A 14131-nucleotide genomic window follows, 5' to 3' on the forward strand; every position below is an offset into this window, starting at 1 on the left:
AGGGGTGGTTTTTCGTGTCCAGACTCCCCCTTTGGGCCTACCTTTGACTGTACTAAATTTCCACCCCCTTCTTAACATTAACATACGAATTTCTGTCTACGCCATTGTCCCTGTTATTCTATCAATATTTCAAATGTAAACCACCCAAAAATTATAAAATATAAGTAATAACCTTACGATGATGACACAAGCGTTGTCGATCCACCTGTTTCTTCTAAGGTTAACTCTATGGATCAAGATGTTATTGATAGAACGTTCTAGCTCGCTTATGAGAGAAATTGTTTTGTTTGGAACTACAATTTTATTCCAAAACTACTTCTGCATCACGGCAGAATCATCTACCGGCTTTTAGCCCACACAAAAACAGGGTAGGTAAATTAAACTCTGCAGTACATAACTTTGATTAAAGCGCTCGTGTGCACAAAGAGTCAGAGAAAAATTATTATTTTACGTTTTACAAACAATATAATGTGACTTTTTTTACATTTGATAAAGAACAAAATAAATGTTTATAATGTTTATAGTGTACAGTACAATCCGCCTAAACAGAGTAGAGGAAAATATAACGGGGTGTTCTATATAGTACTTTGTCCGTAAAAGAGGGCACAAGGCCGCATGAGCTTATTTCATAAATTTTACCACCACATTTAAAATAAATAGTCCTGGTTACCTCGCTTAACGTTTCGGAGTTAGAGGTAGTTTTTTCTTACGCGATTGTAACGTGTGGGACATCATTTAGTCCGCTCGTCCATCTGATTAATCAGCGCGAGATATGTGTAATGGCCACGCCAACGGGGGATCCTATGCCCATGGTACACCCTTGGAAGACACGGGGATTGGGGTGTCCCACTACCTCAAATACCGGCTGCTTGGGCCACCAGTTGGCGCTGAAATAGGTCAGCAGGCAGTTGAGGCTAAGCATACGCTCCCTCAACGGACACCGGCGATGGGGCCACGGAGTGGGTGGCCTGCCCCTGATTTCAATGGCTCGCTTGCCAACACGAGCCCTGGACCGTTTGCCCACTTCCTGTTGTCGGCACTGGAGCGGTTTTCCCCTGACGACCTTGGCCCGTCTGCCTCTTCCGTTGCCGAACAGACTGTTGTCGGTCTACACCTCTTCCGGAGGAAGCTGCATCAACCGGTGAGATCGGGATCAATCACTCCGATCCTGGTTACAATTGCTAAAAGAGGGCGCGAATGCGCAATTATCATCAGCTATTTACGTACAATTCAAGGTTTCTCAAATTCTACGCAAGAAGTTAGACCACCACCCAAAAGGTGTCACTGGCCTTTGAACGCAGTTTGTAGTGATGCTTAGGGATCTACACCACTCCTCCCCCCCCCCCCCATCTACCCCGCATCTTCCTCTTGGGACGAGAGACGGTTTCCTTCTTCTCGTCCAGCGTTTCCGTCTTCACGTTTGTAGAAAACAACTCGATGGCTCTTGTCGTAGTGCAGTTTTGCGTGACCTTCGAATAATGTAAATTCAAGCGTGCATGATCGATTGCATCCTGTAGCCTAATTTTATATTTATTGACGTACGTGACTGCACTTTTTACGTACACGCAGGTCAATCATCATGAAGTTTTATACCTTGGACCAGAAAAATAATTTACCTCTAAACTATGTTCAAAGCATGAAAGTAAAACTGGTATCGGGGGGGGGGGGATTATGTATTTCGCCATTGGTGAAAAATTTGCAGAATAGACAACTAAAACATGAGAAACAGATAAGTTCTTAGAAAAAATTGAAGATCTTTTTGACTGTTTTAAATCTAAGAGTCTTACTTGCGCAATTAAGAATTAAGAAAAGCGATGACACCTAAGTCAAAGCGTTAACGTTTAGTTCTGTCAAACAACCCTCATGGTTCTTTGGTTAGATAATAATTATTTCGGCTCTCATTGGAATGAGTACAGATCTTTTCGAAAGTGACTTGAAGGACATGTGTACCAACGGAATTGGCAAAACCCCATACACGGCACAATGTTCCTTCTCTGAGGTTAAACTCTATGTGATTCTCACAGGGCTACTGAACACTTCGTTAAGTTAAAAGGAACCACCTTTGGACTGCATTGTGAAGGATGATAAAATTGGCAAATAAGTAGATAAGTCCATAATGAAAATGGATAATAAAGCTAAACCCTAAACAAATTTGAAGAAATTTAAAAACTTACTAATAGCTCGTACCGATTATTTTATTTAATTTAATTTAAATATTCACTCGAAGATCTATTTGGTCCGAGTTTCGAGTTTTTGTTTGCTCGAAGACCTATCTTATTACTTCTTCGCCAATTTTATGATCCTATTGAATACTTCACCGGGTTTGGACAATGCGTCAAACCTGATAATAAAAAACACTACGTTGGCTTTCCGTATCCCCCATTTGACGCTCTATAATAGCCTTTAATACTTTGGTACCATGCCCTCGTGGTGTAAGTATGCAATTATGCATCCATTTTCGAAGCCATGCATCCAAGTCTCCATCAGACGCATCCAAGGATATTTCTCTACTCCCGAATCTGCGTAAGATTTATATTCTTGAACGGCTGGTCTCCTTCTTGGAGAACAATCATTTCCTTTCAGTGGCCTAATCCGGTTTCAAGATGGCAGTCGAGCGACCGACAACGCACTCAGGCTCGCTTCGGTGGCCCAGTGTGCCTTGTCTACGAACCGTCATTGCATGGTGGGTTTTATGGACCTCTAAAGATGCCTACGGTAGTTAATCACCACAGTGCTCTACTTTAAAAGCTTCAACGTGGTGGTTTGGTCTGGAGGGAAAACTCCTCCGGTGGGTGGAAGTTTTATTAAGGGTTAAGTAAGGGTTAACTGCGTACTGTCGGAAACTTTCCCGGTAAGGAGAGGGCTTCCCCAGGGAAGCGCAGTCAGCCCTACCCTATTCAGCATCATGCTGGATGGGATACCTCAACTGCACCCCAGGTTAGTTGCTCAAGGAGAACATGCAAATGACAATGTCGTTTGGTCTTGTGGTCAGTATTTTTGGGGCCTTTACGAGTCTTTGCAGTCTACGAAGACACATGGGCCTTAATTTACAGCCGTTCAATTGCCAATTTACGCTGTTTACGAAAGTCCTGAACTTCCCAAGAGACTCATGCTACAACTTGGGTACATTTTGCTAACTAGTGTTTCATCATATCGCTAATAAGGACCTAGTCTCTTTTTCGATGAGAAGAATCCATCTTTTTCGTGGCATTTCGACGACCACATGGAGCGCTAGTCATGTGGTCTTAGACTACTGTTCACTGTGAACCTCATCAGCTCTCTGTTGGCCCACTGGAGCGGTATTTACGCCAAAGTTCCCGCTACACTACTCGCTAAGCTCGACAAATTACAAAACGCGGCCTTCAAGAGTTCTATTCTATCTATTTCCACTAAAGCCGATTGCTCTGATGGAAGTGAGACCTCCAGCTTTCTACACCTCCTGGGTGAGAGATTCTGGAACAACATTTTTTTCTGACAGGCTACGTTCCTGCTCAAGCCTACTATTTTACCTTTCTTCTCAATACCTATAAGGGTCATCTATCCACAACTTAACCTCCACATTGAAAGCCCCCAGTGGTCAAGGTCGTATCGCGTTGGCTTTCTCTTCCCAAAGATGATCTTGAGAGCAGATCTCTTCGCGAGCCTCGATCATCTTTCAACGGGCATGACAATGATATATACGGACGGCTCGCTATCTTCGGATTCCGGTGTCGCCTGTGTGACTTTTGCGATGCCCGCTATCGGCATTGGCGCGAAATCTTACTTGGACTCCAGGTATCCCATCAACTGGATAGAATTGTTTGCCACCCAAATGGCTCTTTCGTTCGCATCAACCCAGCTTCAAAGTTCGGTAAGTTATTTGTTCGGATTTCCAGTCTGCACTTACTCGGCTCCGTAAATGTTTCGGGGACCCTGTGGTCACTTGTTGAGGTTAACGATATAGCTAGTGTAGGGAGCTGTTGGCTCGCGAGGCATGAAGGGCTTTTCACAACCCTCCTACGCATTGTAACTCGGCCACCTAATTAATGGCTTTAAAAGTCGCTTGATGACTTGGCCCTAGGGTGGTGGGCCAATGGCTTGGGTATAAGCCTGGCTGATTATTAATATTACTTCCACGACCTCTGTGATGCGTATCCCGATACAATTACTTTTTTCTGGTGCTCTGATCACGTGGGGATCCGGGGAATTGAACTTGCGGTCAACCTTGCCGGGGTTACCCGACTACAGCGCCCATTTTTATAATAAACATCTTTTAAAACAATTTTTTCCTAAATTAAGTTGCTCGACGACAAATGATCCAACTGTTTCTGGTGCCCCGAAATATTTTTGCGTCCGATTTTACCCCGTTGCCTCCCCCCACTGTAAATACAATACCGTTTCACAGTTGCCTATTTAAAAAAGTTTCGGGGCTTTCTTGGTTGAGCAGTGTGTAACTCGGCTATATACTTTCACGACAAAGAATGGAGATTATTTCCAGCTCATTGGTTACAGTATCTACAAGGGACCGAGTCCAAGAGAGATGGCGCCACCTGGTAGAACCGACTTTTACTAATAATACACTTCCTTTACACCATCCCCAGATAGAGCTCGGCGTTTGTATAAAATTTAAACACTTATTTTATTTTTATCCATAACCTACAATTATCCGAAAATATAAATTATTTTTTGCAAGTTAAATCGTTGTTTATCCATGGATAATATCCATAAATAAACAGTTAACCAAAATATTTACGATTAATTGAAATTTTGTCAGTTAATTTATCTGTTACGCAGAGCTCTATCCCCAGACGGTTCGTAGTTTTGAAATTGTTTGAAATAGATAAGTATATGCTGCCATCTCTCCCATACATAAGCTTTTTAATTAAAAAAGCAAATAGTTTCCATGACATTTTAATCGTTGCCTACTTTATTATAAACGCCCGTGCATGGGGCTTTATAATAACGTAGGCAACGTTATAGTCCTACGAATCTGTTATAGATGTTAGATCAATTAGGGGCAAAAGTGATATAATTACCGAAAGTGTGCCAGCTCCTAGACTTCCCAATGCTAAAGAGTTTCTAAATAATTCTATCGAGATACAGCACGTAGGAAGCTATACTAAAATGGACGATCCTCCCACTACTTCGTGTATTGTATTAAAACGTAGATAGATGGCGGTAGCGTTTCATTCCAGTGACAAAAACTCAATAAGTCCGCTATATGTTAGACTTAGCTAAACCTTCTCCAGTGATTCCTTATCGATTACATTGATCAACTTTCGGTAATTATTATCACTTTTGGTTAGGGGTAAATACCTGAATTATTCCTACGATATAATAAAAACAATAATCGGTGATATCAATAAAATTGATAAAAGTATGTTAATTAGAGGCCTAATTGTTAATTTTCGTACATTATGATATTAAGTAAGCTATTCGATGGTCAACCAGGTAAATTATTTTTACAAACTCTAAAAGTAAGTTTGAATGTATTAGTGTGCAAACATAAATTCTTCCATTGCTTTGAGAAAAATTAATTGTCACCTGCAGAGTTCTTAACTATATGTAACATAATTAATTTATTTAACTCACGAATTTTCAACAATAATACCCCATTTTCGAAAGTTTATAGGTTGATAGGGGAAAGTTATTTGAGAAACCTCGATACTATTTATCCGACATTTTCCAATATGGCGTCACATTTAAAAAAAAAACACACACTAGAACTAATCTTCTGGGTGTGACCCACCAACGTGGAGGCTAAATCATTTATCATAAAATAAATAGACAAATTAAAAATACTGTAAAATAATCAATATTTAAAATTACAAAAACATTTTTAAACATCTTTGAACAAATTATAAAAACTTCTACAGCAGCTGAAGATTTCTGTGAAATTTAAGACATTGAACTGTCAAGATATTTAACCACGAGAAAATACAACCTACAGAGATGAAAACAAGATGGCGACGCCCTTGCAATCGCTTTATTAAGGGGAAAAGTCAAGGTGGTCGGACCGACCGTGAAATCGGTTATACGAGTGTTAATGTAAAAACCGAGAATTTCCACAAACAAAACTTCACGTAATGAAGTTAATGAGATGAAATTAAAAAAATTCCATTCAAACCATCGATAGCTGATAACAAATTCTAGTTCAAATGGCCAACATCTTTTATCTCTCGTATTGTTTCCAATTTCCAAGGCATAAAACAGCTCAAAAAAGCGCCTGCAAAATAGAAATGTTATCATAAAATCTGGATCATTTCGTAGCTTGTAGAGTCATTCACCTAACAACGATACACCAGCGACAACTGTGAAACTCCATTGATATTTCAAAGAATGGACGATGTACTCGATCAGAAAGGCACCCAACACTGATCCAACCGCCTGAGTAATAATTTATCGTTCATTAAATTCATTTGCTATTTGGAGGGTGGTGTCCATGGTTATTCTACTTGTTAGGAGGTTCGATGACCGGAGCTTCGAGCCCTCACTTTTACCGTTATTTAATGCTAGCGCCATATATGTTTTAGAATCTAATTAAGTTAAATATCTATAAATCGTAAACTCATAGCTACAAAAATATTTACCGATTATATTTAAGAAAATTTTGTTATTGTTAATAAAATATTTTAAGTAAATAAATTCAATTAATTTAATTATATGATTAAAAAACCACACCAGGTTCTGACATGGACCAAGAACTTAAGATGGACTCTGGCTAAAAGAGCGCGTATTAATTCAATTCGAACAAACTTGGCCATCACCTCTCGTATAATATTAGACGCATGCGCGGTTTCGACAAAAGGAGACAGGTAGGGTACTTTGACGCCATACCACAGCAAGACCTCGGTGACGTATGATGTCTTCTTAGGCTTTGCCTAAAAGCGCCATCCTAATAGTTCCATTTAAAGGCGATAGATGGCGGAGTGATTATTTAAAATGGAAATTTTTTAACAATCATCTTGAGCTGTAGTGGCTAACATAAAGCGGGAATCTTTCCGAATTAAATCTCAAGCATAGAGTCACCTCCTTAGATGCTTGGTCAATGTCGGAAGAATAATAGAGCTTTTCACGAGATTCTTTTTATTTGCAATAGAGGCGCTGTGAGTCGCTGTGGAAAATCCACGTAAATAGGCAAGTTGCATAAACTAACAAGGAGACGACCCGAGGTGATAATCACCGACTTTGTTCAAACTCGGGTATAATGTACATCTCCATGTAACTTGAAAAACCTGCAAGGGAAAAGTTGCGACGGGCTTTCGTTTTGCCATGGCAACCGAAAACGTTTTTGATAACATGATTTGGAATTTTCCCATTGAAAATATCATGGGAATCTGAAGGATTTTAAGCCCCCCCCCCCCCCCTGTGAAACCTTTTAAAAAATGAAAAATTTTGAAAATTAAAATTGATTTTAAAAATTAAATTTAATCAAGATTAAATGCAATTTGGTCAATTGGGGGACCCTTAAAATCCTTCAAATTCCCATGTTATTTTCTTCGGAAATAATTCCAAATCATGTTGTCAAAAACGTTTTCGGTTGCCATGGCAAAACGAAAACCCATCGCAACTTTTCCCTTGCAGGTTTTTCAAGTTACAAAGAGGTGTACATTATACCCGAGTTTGAACCAAATCGGTGATTATCATCTCGGGTCGCCTCCTTGTAAGTCTCCATCTAGCGTATTTTTGGGTCGCGTTTTGATTTTAATAATGTTTAAATAGTTTTGGAGACGTCATTGGTAAAGAAAGCCAGTCATGTGGCGGCGCTGCTAGATTAAATTTCGAGTATTCACGGATGTCATCCAACCTCCTAAAAATTAAAATAAGCATGGTGAAATGTTCCTTACCGGAGCGGTGTAAAGGACCCCGTAATTGAAGGAGGCGTGCGTTGGACCAAAGGCGGCTGCCGTGGCGGTAGGAAGGATGGAGAATATCCCGGAGAAGGACAAGTAAATGAGCAGAACCCAAATGGCGAAAAACGCCTTGGAACCTGGCGAGCCGGGCGCGGGGATGTACTGCGCCCCGTAGAAAGACTGCGTGAAGACGCCCATACAGATCAAGATGGTCAAAATGCTGAACTACAGTTAGCAATCATCGTTACGGTACAATTCACAATGGGCTATTACCATTAAAAATGACATACTTTATAATTAGTTTTATCCAGAATGGTTCCCCAGATTATTCGTCCCAAGCAATTGCAAATGGACGCCAAAGCACCCACGATGGACAAGAAGCGGTCGTCGTAGATGAAAGTTAGACCGTAACTCTATTTTAAAGAAAAATTGCACAAGTATCGCTATTTAAAATTATAAAATGGCACAATTATCGCGATTGAAAATTAAACAATTGGCACAAGTATCGCGATTTAAAATTAAAAAATGGCACGAGTACCCTGTTTTAACAATAAAAAATAAATAAATAATAATAAAAACAGCCCAAGTACCCTGATTTAAAATTAAAAAATGACACAAGTACCCCGTTGTAGTATAAAAATTGGTAAAGTACCTTGTTTAAATATGGAGAAGTTGCGCAAGTACGGGTTCGCATTAAAAAATGTTAGAAGTAGGACTCTAGGAGCAAAGACTATGAATGGTTTTCATAGTCTTTGCTAGGAGCATACGCTGGCCAAAATTCGCGTCAAGCGAAAAACGCTCTCCTCTCTCGCACCAGGCACGTCATTGGGTTAGGGATTCCCGAGTTGTAGGTGGCCAATACTAAGTATAGTTTCGTACTCCTTTCAGTGAATTTGAATAAGATGTATTTGTTTTTAATATGTCAATATTTTAGGATTTTATAAATATAACTAGACGAGAAGCCCGCCTTACAGGCGGGCCCTCAGCTAGTGGTGTGTTACGAGGCACCCTTTTCCCCATATTCGAACCACCGCAGTAAGGCCACCTCCCCCTTTTTCCCAAGCGAGAATTACCGTGGCACCCTTTACCCCATAGTCGAACCACCGCAGTAAGGCCCCCGACCCTTTTTTCCACGCGATAATTTCCGTGGTACCCTTTACCCCATAGTCGAACCTCTCACCCCCCAGTAAGGCCTCTTCCCCCTTTTTCCCAGGGGATAATTTCCATGGTACTCTTTTCCTCATAGTAGAACCACCCCAGTAAGGCCCTTCCTCCCCCTTTTCCCAGGTGATAACTACCGTGGTACCCCCTCCCCCCTTTTAAGATGTGATAATTACCGTAGTCAGTGCCGTATTTCCGCCTAGGCCAACCTAGGCCGTGGCCTAGGGGCCCATCCTTGGAAGGGGCCCTCCAGTGACCGTAATTACTGTATTCGAAATCATAAATCTATAATATCAATCGTAATTTATATTGGAGAAATTCCTTGGTAGAAGATTTTGTTTTAAAATTACCAAAATTTGTGCCTGGCAGTTTACGGACGCAGCCTTAAATCGCAATGTTGCATAATTATCGCGTATTTAGTCGACGATTGTTAAGAGCTTTTATTTAGTAATATAATTCAGGCACAGCCTAGTTCCAGGGATAAGAGTAAATGCAGCGCGTGAAAAGGGGGCCCAGACTCCTTATCTGCCTATGGGCCCAGGATCTCTAAGTCCGGCCCTGACCGTAGTAGGCCCTCCCTCCTTTTCCCATGTGATAACTACCGTGGTACCCCCTGCCCCCTTTTAAAATGTGATAATTACCGTAGTAGGCCCTCCCCCTTTTCCCATGTGATAACTACCGTGGTACCCCCTCCCCCCTTTTCCCATGTGATTATTACCTTGGTACTCCCTCCCTTTAATCCCATGTGATAATTACCGTGGTACCCCCCACCCTTTTCCCATGCGAGAATTTCCGTGGTACCCTTTTCCCCGCAAAAATAACTCCAAAACTCGCCGCCGTTCCAAACCCCTCTGTACTCCTTTAAACCGCCTGTATCCAATGGCTGATTTACTCTCATGACGAACAAATAAAAATACGCTCGTCCTTGAGTCCCGATTTACAGTGCGAAATTCGAGCCAGTGCGAAATCCGATCCAAAATTCCAAAAACAAACTTAATGACCAAAATATACTTGACCTAGTATTAAGGCGAAGCGCAACGACCACGGGTTATACGCAGAGAAATTACCTTCGGCGATGTCACGTTAAACCCGATTTCTGAAATATACTCAATGACCTAGTATTAAGGCGAAGCGCTAGGCATACCTTCGGTGTGTACCTCTGGGTACCTGCGGCGATGCCACGTTAGAGTCGCGAATGAAAGTCAAAAAAAAAAATGCGACGAAAGGGGCTTAGAGTTTTATTATGTAGACTAGCATATTATATTCTAAATATTATAGCATATTATATTCTAAATATTAAAGCATATTATATTCTAAATATTAAAGCATATTATATTAGTTATTATAAATTATATAACATATAATATTATATATTTCAGTACATTATATTGTATTATATATTTCATTATATTGTATTATATATTTCATTATATTGTATTATATATTTCATTATATTGTATTATATATTTCATTATATTGTATTATATATTTCATTATATTGTATTATATATTTCATTATATTGTATTATATATTTCATTATATTGTATTATATATTTCATTATATTGTATTATATATTTCATTATATTGCATTATATATTTCATTATATTGCATTATATTTTTCATTATATTGCATTATATTTTTCATTATATTGCATTATATATTTCATTATATTGCATTATATATTTCATTATATTGCATTATATATTTCATTATATTGCATTATATATTTCATTGTATTGCATTATATATTTCATTATATTGCATTATATATTTCATTATATTGTATTAAATATTTCATTATATTGTATTAAATATTTCATTATATTGTATTATATATTTCATTATATTTTATTATACATTTCATTATATTGTATTTTATATTTCATGTTTTCAACAGTTTATGGTCGCTGGTGCCGTGATCAATACGAAAACTGGGAGCGCGCTCATCTCTCGTTTCTCGCGCTGGTGTTTCTTCTAACCTTCTGACGTCACTTAGGAGGGGCGCTCACTCTCTAATGACCACCGGCAAATTTCCCCTCCGAATAGCTTTTCCACATATGGCAAAGTACCGTTATGAATATATGGTATATAAATATCAAGCGTCAAGGTTTTTGCCTACGAATTTGAAAATACGAACGTGACTATGTGTCTTTTGCAGCTTATTATATTATCTACCAAGGTTTATATTTCAAGAAGGTAAGGAGTTTTTTGTATTAACCTTGTAATACGTATTAACGAATTCGACGACCACAGCCGACAAGGCGAAAGTGACCCATATGTTGTAGAATTCTTTACGCTTGACCACACTCCGAAAAGGCAAGTCATTCAGATCGGATTTCAGATCAGCGATATCCAGTTGCTCTTTGGATTCCGTGACCCCGTCCTTGATGGCTTTCGGCGTTGGCGCTTGGAACATCAAGGTGATGCCCACGACGGCGATGGTCAAGTAGATGATGGCCAGTTTCCAAAAGATATTGTCCACTCTTTCCAGCAGGAGTTCGTCGTCGAAGTAGCTTCCGTAGAATAACTCAAGTGATTACGGGAAACTTGTATATAAATGGTAAAGAACATCTTACCCTTTGAACTCTCCATCAGTGGCCGGTGGGATGTTATCGGGATTGAGCATGTACGTTTGCAAGGGCGAGAAGACCATGGCGCTCAAGCCGTATCCGGAGAGAACCAGACCATTCGCCAGCCCTCTCTTGTTCGGAAACCACTACAAAATTTAGTGGTTAGTTTTTGTTATAATATTACAGTATATTTTTAAAGGTCAAGATGGCCTTTTCAAGGTCAAGATGGCTGGTTTATTGCGGTTTGTTTTGGTTGTATTATTGTAGCATATCCATAAAGGTGAAGATGTCCTTTTCAAGGTCGAGATGTCTTGTTTATAGTGGTTAGTGTTTGTTATAATATTATAGCATAATTTTAAAGGTCAAGATGGCCTTTTCAAGGTCGAGATGACTTGTTTATAGTGGTTAGTGTTTGTTATAATATTATAGCATATTTTTAAAGGCCAAGATGGCCTTTTCAAGGTCGAGATGACTTGTTTATAGTGGTTAGTGTTTGTTATAATATTATAGCATAATTTTAAAGGTCAAGATGGCCTTTTCAAGGTTGAGATGACTTGTTTATAGTGGTTAGTTTTTGTTATAATATTACAGTATATTTTTAAACTTCAAGATGGCCTTTTCAAGGTCAAGATGGCTGGTTTATTGCGGTTTGTTTTGGTTGTATTATTGTAGCATATCCATAAAGGTGAAGATGTCCTTTTCAAGGTCGAGATGACTTGTTTATAGTGGTTAGTGTTTGTTATAATATTATAGCATAATTTTAAAGGTCAAGATGGCCTTTTCAAGGTCGAGATGACTTGTTTATAGTGGTTAGTTTTTGTTATAATATTACAGTATATTTTTAAAAGTTAAGATGGTCTTTTCAAAGCTTGATTACAGTGGTTAGTTTTTGATATAATAAGTACAGCGCATTATAAATGACGATCAATTTCCTCCATTTACTGCAATATACCCGAAACTGCAGGGAAAGTAAAATAGTTTGCGCCTACTACCGTACTAAAACTAGGATAGCAAAAAGCATACTACTCGTACCTGGCGAAACATTTGTCAACTTAAGCGAGTCACTTTTCATAATAACACATTCGCCATGTTATCGCTACTCCGTAACATTTTTATGTACGCAGCATAATTCTCCAACTATATTATCATAACATTATATTATCCTGATAATATGGTCAAAGTTGCCACAATATTTTCAGATTCAAATACCCTAAATTTTTTAAAGACGAAATTATCAAATATTTAACTTGATAATAATACTTTTATCAGAAAATAATGAATATAGTTATATTTTATTATAAAGAGTAAGGGGACTCTTCTGATTACGCTTTAAATAAAAATATTTAATTGCAATGTTTAAATGTTATTAGCACGTTTAATGCACTTACTAATAACATCAGAATTTATCGTGGAACTTAAGGAAAATTACCTCCATAAAAGTAACGTAAATAAATTTTTCATAATAAATACTAATAATAACAATAATTATATAAATAATCAGTTAGACTTATAGCCAAGACACCACGTTATCCTCAAGTCAGCTAGCGACTTTCAATTCCTTTAATTCTTAAAATTCCCTGATCTTTCCATGAAATTTTAGCCCTATTTTATTATTTCCCGGACCTTGAAGGCTGTTTTACGAGAATAGCGATTATTTTTACCTCAATGACTTAAATATGAACTTACTTTCATGACTTCGTGAATGGGCGCAACGTAGGCAATGCCAACTCCGAGATAGGCCAGAAATCCGTAAGTCAGAACCACCAATTTGAAACCCACGTTGATGGAATAGCCAGTAGAGGCCACCAAGCCACTATTTACAAAGGCATTATTGCAAACCACAAAACGTAAACAATAGCGAATCGGCGTCAACATTACCAGTATATCAGACATCCGAGAAGGGCGGCCACTCTGGAACCAAAGCGTCGACACAAGTACCCGCCGAGGAACATGGAAGCTCCTTGTCCCAGTTTGGACGTGGCGGTGATCCACACTAATTTCTCATTGCCGGCGTTCTTGTCCACTTTGACGCGAATATACGAGGATATGTAGGGTCCCATGTTGCCCAAAGTGTAGAAATTACCCAAGGAAATCAGGCACAAGAATCCACCCAAAATGCATAACACGCCGCGTACTTTAGGACCTAATAACTCCATATTTTACACCCTTGGATTTCAACCGTTTAGTTTAAATAGTCAACGTTACGTTACGACCAAAAATTCGTGTTGGATTTAAAAACAATTGTTAACTTAATTATAATACAACCGCGCTTCGCGTAAATATTTTGCCAACAAACTGGCCTTCGTATTTCGACAATGTTAAAGGTACAAAAAAAAACATCTGACGGTTAGTCCGAAAAACACTTGCTACCTGAAACTACGAAGCTCGTACTAACTCCAAAAGTATTCAAGAGCAAGTTTATTGGATGACGAATAACTGCTAACGGCGAATTGGAAATAATTATATGCAATTTAAAATATTCTCCCGAGGAAGAACTTGTATTTAACAGAATGTTCCAAAGGGGTTCGATCCAAGCGTCCGCTACACTCGAGTGTATAATTTCA

The 14131-nt window shown here is 38.9% G+C and overlaps 1 protein-coding gene across 2 annotated transcripts; it reads right to left on the reverse strand.

Moving 5' to 3' along the window:
• Window positions 1-5624: 5624 nt before the first annotated feature.
• Window positions 5625-14131, reverse strand: LOC149953050 (apicoplast pyruvate carrier 1-like). 2 transcript variants are annotated; one of them, XR_016480074.1, is made up of 9 exons: window positions 13446-14131; window positions 13254-13380; window positions 11574-11713; window positions 11216-11510; window positions 8123-8245; window positions 7827-8057; window positions 6267-6366; window positions 5885-6205; window positions 5625-5849 (listed from the first exon to the last, which is right to left on the reverse strand). XR_016480074.1 is itself a non-coding variant. In XM_090170231.1 (8 exons), exons 1-8 carry the CDS (start codon window positions 13721-13723, stop codon window positions 6129-6131), a joined length of 1371 nt encoding a protein of 456 aa, XP_090026357.1. In that variant the 5' UTR covers window positions 13724-14131; the 3' UTR covers window positions 5625-6128. The 2 variants fall into 2 exon arrangements, 1 of the variants encoding a protein (XP_090026357.1); XM_090170231.1 differs by having other exon boundaries at window positions 5625-6205.

Source organism: Leiobunum rupestre, chromosome 3, assembly GCF_980474605.1.
Source record: "Leiobunum rupestre chromosome 3, qqLeiRupe1.1.hap1, whole genome shotgun sequence".
Classification (NCBI taxonomy): Eukaryota; Metazoa; Arthropoda; class Arachnida; order Opiliones; family Sclerosomatidae; genus Leiobunum; species Leiobunum rupestre.